The 9,973-nt window shown below is 36.1% G+C and overlaps 1 protein-coding gene across 1 annotated transcript; it reads left to right on the top strand.

Annotated features, from left to right (window-relative positions):
- The first annotated feature begins 4,068 nt into the window (after nt 1-4,068).
- LOC114290721 (Transducin/WD40 repeat-like superfamily protein) lies at nt 4,069-5,582 on the top strand. Its single transcript, XM_028234685.2, has one exon. The coding sequence runs from the start codon at nt 4,173-4,175 to the stop codon at nt 5,388-5,390; it is 1,218 nt and encodes a 405-aa protein (XP_028090486.2). The 5' UTR covers nt 4,069-4,172; the 3' UTR covers nt 5,391-5,582.
- Nucleotides 5,583-9,973: the final 4,391 nt, after the last annotated feature.

Below are 9,973 nucleotides of genomic sequence, written 5' to 3'. Positions count from 1 at the left end.
TTATTAATGCATAAAAATGCAATAAAAGAATAAAAACATACCACTATTCCAGAATCTGCCCATGACAAGAGACTTTCCACTATTCCAGACTTGGACACTACAGGAGAAATACAGACATGAAAAAAAATCACTAGAGTTTTGGTGAAAATAAAACAGGGTTTGGAAAGTTGATTAATAGGACTGGTTCAATTAGCAATTTAGATAAACTAAATACAAACAAATAATCTTCTTTATATGGACCAGTCAGCTGGAGTTGAGCTTGAACACAACTGGACAAACTTCAGAGTTCCAAAACAGGACCTAGAATAGGAATATCAATGTAAAATGTAAAGTTAACACACGTTCATAGTGCAACGAACAATCACTAATTCATGTGAAAGGTTGAAAATCACTAATTCATGTAAAGTTAACACACATGAAAGGTTCGATCAATTCAATATGAAAACTAGTTTTTCATGAAAGGTTGACAATATGAAGACTAATTCATGTGAAAGGTTGACAATATGAATTGATCCAAAGTCTTCAATTGATCCATAGTTTTCTTTCAGACATCCAGTCTTCAACATTGAATTAGTCTTCAACATTGAATTAGATGTATACATTTCAATCTTAAAAATTATAAGAAAATGCAAATGGTAGGAAAACAACAACGTTGCAAAGTCCTATTATTTGATTTCACACACACACAAAACACACAAAAAAAACACACACACACACAGAAAATTACGACAAAAACAATAAAAAAAAACCATAAAGGCTCTAAGCTTCTTGTTTAATTTGAACTAGAGAAAATGGGGCAAAAAACAGAAACGAATCATATCCTCTTACTCAAACTAGGTTTAACCAATCCCATGTAGATTTCAAAAGCGTTACTTGTAACTGTGTTTCCAAGCATATCCTCTTACTTAAGCATACACTTAATACTGACTGGGAAAGTCGACATCATTCATGTTAACAGTTCATTTTCATCAGTTTCTACCTACTCACCTGATCCCTTCTAGGTCTTTGTAACAAGTTTCTAGTTCAACCGATCAATATGGACAGAAACATAGCCAACATGTTTTAGTTTAAGAAAATGTTTGAGCCCTAAGATAATTAACCACTAAGGAAGAACATACAGGCCAAATAAGAGTATTATACCTTCAAAGATAGCAGAAGAGTAATTGTTTCCAAGCTATGTTGGCCCCGATCAAGATAGTCTCCTAAGAAGAGATAATCGATATATCTGATAGTCATACATGAAATTAGCATCATGATAAAAGGGTGGGAAAAAAATTGCTAGTAATTGCATAATCTCACTGAAGGACCTAGAACATGCTTTAAAAAGGCCAAACAGAAGTAATCACTTTCATTAAAGAAAAAAACATAATACGCAGACAGTAGACCTGTAAGAGCAATAGAAAAATGTAGTTCCATGGGAATGCCCATGGAAACATGACAATAAACAACAATTATTTCTAGCATTTTATGCATAATAAAAAGACCCTGCATCTAGCCAAAATCATATGTTGCCTCATATTATTGCACCTTGGGCTCAATTCACAGTACCCAGTACAAAACAGGGTCTGAAAAGTATCATAGATTTTCAAAATTCAAATCAAGCTTCACAAGAAGTAATATTCAAATCAAAGAAACCACCATCAGGCCACCTGATCAAGCTCCTCGGTGAAGAAATATTCGAATCAAAGAAGCCACCATCAGTCCACCACCCTCAGGTGGTTCCGGTCTATACTTTTGACTATTGCTTTGTTTCAATGAATGCTTTTTACATATTCAATCCTATTTAACTTTTGATTGTTTGCATCACATCTCAAGTCTAACCAAACACCAGGCCGTGGCAATGCCATACTGATTCTTACACCAATAACTTAAAAAATGTATCCACGCAATATGTGATCAAGGCACAGATTTGTCAAAATTTCAATATAAAAACAAAAACACATAAAACAAGTTACAGAGGCTAATGTTTGCCTCTGAAACATTAGAAGAAGTTAGGGCCAATGATGAACTCTTTGTTAAAGGATGGAAACAATATTGGAATAAAATGTCAAAAAATGAAACATAATCTACGAACAAAAACACTTACGCTATGTCCCCAGCAGTTGAAGGTGAGCCATACTCATCAAATAGTCGCATAAGATCCCCAAATTGCCCATGCAAATCACCAAATATCTTGATAGGAGCCCTAAGTTGTAGAACACGAATCGAGTGAGTAAAGCTTCTTTCCCTCAGCCAGATCCCACAACAAAATAACCCCATCTTTCCCACCACTCGCACACAGTGACCCATCGGGCGACACGGCCACCGTATTCACATACCCAGAATGCCCAGCAAGCGAAGCCCTAATCTTACAATTGGTCAAATTCCAAATCTTCACAGTCCGATCCTAAGACGAAGACACAATCCTAGGCTGAAGATTATTAGGGCTAAATCGAACACAACTAACCCAATCGAGTTTCAATCACCATCCTAAATCGTGTACTTACACTCACCCAAAGTGTTCCACAGCTTGATCGAGCGGTCTCAGGAAGCAGAGACGATTTGGCGATTATCGAAGGAGAAAGCGACGGAGAGGACATCTTTGGAGTGGCAGACGAAGCGGCGAGCAGTGATGCCAGTGGAGAGGTCCCAGAGGCGGAGAGTGGGCACCGATTGAGAGGAAGAACACAGAGGGAGAGGGCAGACCGAGAAACAAAAAGAAAGGGCATCGATTTGATTTTATTTTTTTATTTTTTTTCTGATTTCATGGTACAAAACGACGTCGTTTTAAAATTAGCGACCAAATTTATTTGTCGCCAAACAATTTCAATTCCCGCCCCACTAAAAATAAAATTTCCCTCTCAAACTTTTGGCGACCAAAAGACCAAATTAGTCGCAGAAAAAGTACCTTCGCCGACAAACTTTTTTAGTCGCCAAATCTCAATCAACGGCGACTAAAATATTGGTCGCTAAAAATACAAATTTGGCGACTAATTTTTTTTAGTTGCTGAAAATAAATTTTTGGCGACCAAAAATTTGGTCGCCAAAAAATATGTGACCTTCCGCGACCAAATTTGTAGTTAGTCGGGAAAAGTATACCACTTTCTGCGACCAACTCATTTTTTGGTCGCCAAAATATAACCTTCTGCGACCAATAATATTTGGTCGCCAAAAACAATGATCATTCGCGACTAATTAATATTTGGTCGCCAAATGTCATTTTTTTGCGACTAAAATTTTTTTGGTCGGCAAAAGTGGTCGCCAAATGTGTAAATTCTTGTAGTGTACTGACTGATAAATTTATCACTATAAATTTATTCATAAAAACAAGAGAGACTGATAAATTTATCAATAAGACTTAATGAGTAATAAGTTCCAAAAGTAGGATCTGTTACCTTAATCCAGTGTACTAGGTGGCTATTAAGATCACGAGCTTTTGTTAATCACAGCCATACATATTTTAGTTTGAGGGACCCATTTGAAAGGTGACAACAATCCCTTTCACAACATTTAGCAGATCATAGTTGATTAGTTCTCCGGACAAATTTAAAAGTGACAGTTCTCCGAACAAACTTACAAGTGACACGACTTGGTAACACAAGAAATTAAACAAATTAAGTTAGTGTCAAGCTGGTGCAACATGAATTTGACACGACTAATAAGTTTAATCTAATTATTATATAAAAACTAACCTCACTCACTCTATCCAATAGTATTATGTTCCCTTAATATCAATTCCTATTTTTATATGAAGCTTTGTAATATGTCAAACAATAACACACTTATAAACATGACGGGTTAGTATCGGAATACTTGATATGATTAGCTAAAAATATCATATCTAATACGAATTCAAAATGATACAATATGAAAACAACACTCACCCCTAACCAAACTTGTTATTAATGAGGGACAACACTAGCAAGCAAAATGGAGGAAGAAATGTAAAAATCATTTCTCAAGATCTATGACACCTAGCCCTTTCTATCCTTTCTATGAAAGCATCTGACTAACCAAACCAACTCACATGACACCATCAAAGTCTAAGCAGCTAGGTCCTTTTGGCTTAACATTAACATCATCAAGGGCAACTTTGTCTTCTGACAAAATAAAAGCAAGTCTTTGATCATCCCATGCTTCCTCTATATATTTAAAAGCCATGTTGCTCTCTCTCTCTCTCTAGCAAGGGAATAATGCTAAACCATCAAACTTGTACATACAATGGCTATCAATCTCACTCCAATTATCTCCACCAAGAGTCAACCTCCCTGAATTCCCAGCCAAGCCTCCCATCAATCCCTTCCCTCACCTCACAATCCAATCACCAAAACAACCACCATCCCATCACCGCCCACCACCACTGCATCGCCACTCTTAAAGGCCACACTTCCTACATATCCTCCCTTGCCCTTGCCGGAAAATTCCTCTACACCGGCTCTTCTGACAAAGAAATCCGATTGTGGAAACGCGACACTCTAACCTCCAAATTCAATCATGAAAACCTAACCGACCACAAGGTAGCCTCTGGAAAGGGTGCCGTGAAGTCCCTAATGGTTTTAGCAGACAAACTTTTCAGCGCTCACCAAGACCACAAAATCCGTGTATGGAAAATCGATAGCCATGAAGGAGATCACCATAAGTTCACGCACGTAGCCACGCTCCCTACGCTCAGCGACCGTGCCCTTAAATTCCTAATACCCAAAAACCACGTACAAATTCGACGCCACAAGAAATGCACATGGGTCCATCACGTAGACACTGTATCCGCACTAGCCCTCTCACAGGACAATTCTCTCCTCTACTCAGTTTCGTGGGATCGGACACTCAAAATTTGGCAAACAACCGACTTTAAATGCTTGGAGTCAATACAAAATGCGCACAACGACGCTATAAACGCTGTGGCATTATCTAACGATGGACACATTTATACCGGATCAGCAGACAAAACAATCAAAGTGTGGAGGAAAAGCTCCGGAGAAACGAAGCATACTCTAGTTGCCACGCTAGATAAACATAACTCAGGAGTCAATGCACTAGCTCTGGGCACAGATGGGTCGGTGTTGTACTCCGGTGCATGTGACAGGTCGATCGTGGTTTGGGAAAAGAACAGTGCCGGTAACATGGTAGTCATGGGTGCGTTATGCGGGCACACTAAGTCTATATTGTGCCTAACTGTTGTGTCTGATATGGTTTGTAGTGGTTCAGCAGATCAAACTGTGAGAATTTGGAGAGGGGTTGATAGATGTTACTCTTGCTTGGCAGTCTTAGTGGGACACAAAGGGCCCGTCAAGTGCTTGGCTGCAGCAAGAGATTGTTATGATCCATCCGTTGATGCATCTTCGTACCTACTCTACAGTGGCAGTTTGGACTGTGACATCAAGGTCTGGCAGATCTTTCTTCCTCTCCTTTAGAAGGGCTTTCCCTACTTTTTTTCTTTCTGAGTTTCAGTATATTAGTTCTAGACCTTTTCTCCTGCTTTTCTTACTTGGATTGTGATGTTTGAAACTTTCAAGTGTCCTGTGGGTCATTATGAGGTCACTAACTTTTAATATTGTCTTTCCAAGAAAAAAAAAAGAAAAGAAAAAGAAGACGAACATATTATATAATGCATTATGAATGCTGTTTGGTGGTAGTGCTAAAGAAGATTCTCTAACTTCATGGAGTAAAGAAAAGAAGGACAGAGCGAATGGGCATGGTGGCCCCTCCTTGTCTAGTTTTTCTCAAACATAAGTCGTATGTCACCAGATGAATTTCACTGGTTTATTTCATGTCATACATTGATCCATGCAACAAATGCCATGTGTACATGTAGCACTCGCCATATTTAAATTTTTTTTAGAAAAAGGCAAGGCTTCTCGAATCAAAATCCGCTCCTTGATTTCTCTCATTGACTTCCTACTTATTGGGGTATTGGGTCCACTTTTGGTCCCAATTTCGATAATTTGAACCGTTCACATTTTAAAATTTGTTGAGTACATCATACCTGTAAAAAATCAAGTTGATCGAATATCAGAAAGTATGTGTTCGGAAAACTGTTTATTAAATTTTTAAAAAAAATAGATTTTAGTTCGATGATCCGAACACGTAGTTTCTGATATCCGATCAACATGATTTTTTCATAAGTATGATATACTTAACAAATATTAAAATATGAACGGTTAGGATTATTGAAATTGGACCCAAAAGTGGACTTGATGGCACAACAAGTAAGGAGTCATGGAGAGAGATCAAAGAGAGGATTTTGATTCAGGCTTCTCGTCCAGTACAATTGGGTCCACTGTGAGTCCATCTTGGATCCACCTTGGCGATATAAACCATTCACCTTGTAGAGTCCACTGAGTAAGTCATTCATGAGCCATGCAAAACATCAAGCCAATCGAACATTGACGGTAACTATTTGATCCGATCTCATTTTTCTTTAAAAAATAGGCTGTCTATTCTCAAAATCTCAAAATCAGACATGCCATTTATTATTTTTCTTAAAAATGAAAGATAATGGACCATCTTTCTTTTTATAAAGAAAAACAAGATCCAATCAAGTGGTTACCAATGTCCAATCAACTTAATTTTTTGCATGGATGATTTACTTGGCGATCCACACAAGATGAATGGTTTAGATCGCTGAGGTGGGCCCACAATGAACCCAACCAGACCTCTCCAGTCAGATTGACGATGGTAGACAAGCCTTGCTCTTCAAAGAATAATAAAACTCTGTGTACACATGTTATTTGTTGTGTGGATTGACACAGAAGGTAAAAAAAGAAACAGGTGAAATTCATCGGTGATGCCACCAAGGATCCTCTAGAGTATTTTTTTTCTAAAGTTTTCTAAAGTGGTGTATTGTGTGGTTGAGATTTAATGCTGAAAAATTGATGTGACTTGTCATTAAATCTCAACCACACAATGCACCACTCTAAGAAACTTTAGAAAAAAAAAACTCTAGAGAATCCTTGCTCCGGCGATGCATAACAATTCCCTTTTCTATGTGTACCGCTGCAGGGGGTTCCTTTGTTTTATGCAAGGATTAGTTCGACTGTGGGACTCGAATGAGACAGGGGCATAAAGGTCACGGACCAAAGTTAGAAAAATATGGATAAGAGAAGCTCACACTAATTCTCATCTCACCACCCTTCTTGAAATCCCCACATTCTAAACTTCTTATTCTTTTCCAAGACTATACCAGTATTCCATACCTAACTTGGACATACCAAACCAAACTAACTATAATGTAACAACTTCCTACTGTAAAAAGTTGTTTCTTCAGGGGTTGAAAGCAGGCCGGCCCTGAGTTTCCAGGGCTCAAGGTGAAATAATATTTCGGAACCTTTTAGATATTTATAAAAATAAAAATAAAAATAAAAATCACGCTGATTGGTTTAGAATTTTGAAAAATAATTATTTGAGTTTGCAATTTATATTTTTTGTATTTGGCAACTTTTTTATATTTCTTTTAAAAAAAAACAAAAATATTATAATTTTTTAAGTGTATCTAAATTAGATGTATCTATAAAATAAATAATTAAAATTGCGTAAAATATTTAAGAACTACTAAAAAATCACATAATTGGGCCATAAAAAGAGAAAAAAGAAAAATAAGCCCCATAGACATATACATATATTTTATATTTTATTTTTTTAATTGAGCTAACAACTAACACTTATAAATATTTTTTACTTGGACTTTTTATCAATTGGGCCAAATAGAACTTTTGAGTCATTTTAAAATAGCCTAAACTAATAAAACAAACTTGGACCATTTTGAATTTTTGATATAGAGTAAGATAATGAATTTGGGAGCCTTTTTTTTAGTCTAATTTTTGAGACCCTAGACACAAGTTTCAATGACTTTAGCGCAGGGCCGGCCCTGGTCGAAAGGCAGATGCAAGAGTCATACTAAATATCGGAAAAAAATGCAGATAACTCTACAAGGAAGGCTGATTTAATAGTAAGAAATTAACAAAAAAAAAAAAAATTGACAAGTATAAAATAACAATAATAGCTTAAATGTGGTTTAAGTAGTCACTGATCAGAAGGACCTGAACCTACACACAGGCAGATTGGTCTAGTTTGGGAATAAGCTTTTTTAATAACTTTTTAATTTTTTGGCGAAAATGTGATGTAAAAAAAACTAGTATGTTTGGGATGACTTTTTGACTTTTTATGAAAAGATGTGTAAAAAGTAGAGAAAAAAGATAATCTTCGACTTTTTGGTATGAGTTGTTGACTTTTTGATTTTTTTAGTGACTTTTTAACTTCTTGGCTAAAAAAATCACTTGCCAAACGAGGCCTAAATACTAGAAGAAACTAAAATACTTTGATAAGAATTCTTAACAAAGAAACAAAAAAAATTGTGTTCTTTCTTGAGAACTAAATTATAATTCAACAATTATAAAAATAATAAAAATACCAGCAATCTACACCAGAGGAAGTCGAGTTTCATGCTCAATAATTGTGAAGGGAACCAATTTTCCGAATATGCCTTTGATTAACTAGAGAAAGGTCTCCAAGTGATCGTATTGGGAAATACAAAAGTACAAATAGACAAACGAGTTTAATTCAATTCGCTTTTATAAATGACCCTAATAATGCAGTACTTTTAATAAAGTCATTACCATGAGAGACACTGATTTATTTATTTAATGATTATTCACAGAGCCATTTTTTATAGAGCCCATTACAAGCAAAGTGGGGCATTGATGCTAAAAAATAACACATAATTTTAAGGGGAAAAGCAAAAAAGGCAACCTATGATTCATCTATTAAATTGAACAAACAAAGCAAAAGAGACCAAACACTCAAAAAAATATCTCTTTCTGTAATAAACAAGTTAATTCATATGATGCCACCATTGCGGCATGATATTATGGAAATATACCCTATAAATATATGATTTGAATAATGTTTCATTAGGAGCTTCAACAATTTAACCTATTTAAATAATGACAAGTCAAGTGGAAGTTAGGTAAAAATCTTTTTTCCCATGCCAAGATTATCTAACCAAACATTAACCCGAATTTCAAATACCTCTCCTCAAATGATGTAAGAAAACTTGAAATGAGACTTGGGAAGGAGAAGGCTAAAAGATCCATTTAATTACTATGTCCAACAACAATCACCCAAACAGTGTAACCTGATTACCCTGTTTTATGACAAGTAGAGAGGAAGTTAGGTAAAAGTCTTTTTCCCATACCAAGGTTATCTAACCCAACAATTTCTTGGTTTTTGAACCTCTCTTTTAATGTTGCGTTTAGTTAGGAAATTTGGGAAGAGATTTAGAAAAAGAAAAGAAAAAAGTGTGTGAAACTAAGTGAAATGTAGGTATATTTTATTCATTTCATTTGCCTTTTTCCTTTCCCTTTCCCTTTCTCTTTCCCTTTCCAAATCATTTCCCAAATCCCTCAACAAAACACAGCATTAATGACGCAAGGAAAGTTGAAATAAAACCTGCGCCAAAGAATGGTACATGATCCATTAAATTACTATAAACCAAACAAGTTTACCCGATTATCCTGTTTCAAGACAAATGGAATGGAAGTTAGGCCAAATCTTTTTCCCCATGCCATGATTATCTAACCCAACAATTCCTGTGTTTTCAAATCCACTCGTTAATGATGTAAGAAAGTTGAAATGAGACACCGGGGGGGGGGGGGGGGGTGTTGGTCGTAAACAAACAAGGAAACCTTATTACTTTGTTTTATGTTCTAGTGAGTCTACCTCTCCTAACTTTGTTTTATGTTCTAGTGAATCTACCTCTCCTAACTTCGGTATCCTATCTATAAAGGTGGCAAATGGACAGTTTAGACAGGTCAAAATGGGTTATTCTTTGAAACAACCCTATCCAAACCAGCCTATTTAATAAACGAGTTTAAATGAGTTGGGTTGAATTAGATACAGGTTGGACAAATAAACCCGACCAATCACTTTTAACACTAGCCAAATCAAGGCTAAGGTCGTGATATATTTATAGGCACAATTCCCCAAGCCCAATAATATA

Source organism: Camellia sinensis, chromosome 4 (assembly GCF_055761805.1).
Source record: "Camellia sinensis isolate YWXY chromosome 4, ASM5576180v1, whole genome shotgun sequence".
NCBI classification, from domain to species: Eukaryota; Viridiplantae; Streptophyta; class Magnoliopsida; order Ericales; family Theaceae; genus Camellia; species Camellia sinensis.
This window is presented reverse-complemented; position numbering and strand designations above follow the sequence as displayed.

Excerpts from the sequence above, each read along its gene's own strand:
- LOC114290721 (XM_028234685.2), top strand. The coding sequence starts at position 4,173 with ATGCTAAACCATCAAACTTGTACATACAATGGCTATCAATCTCACTCC.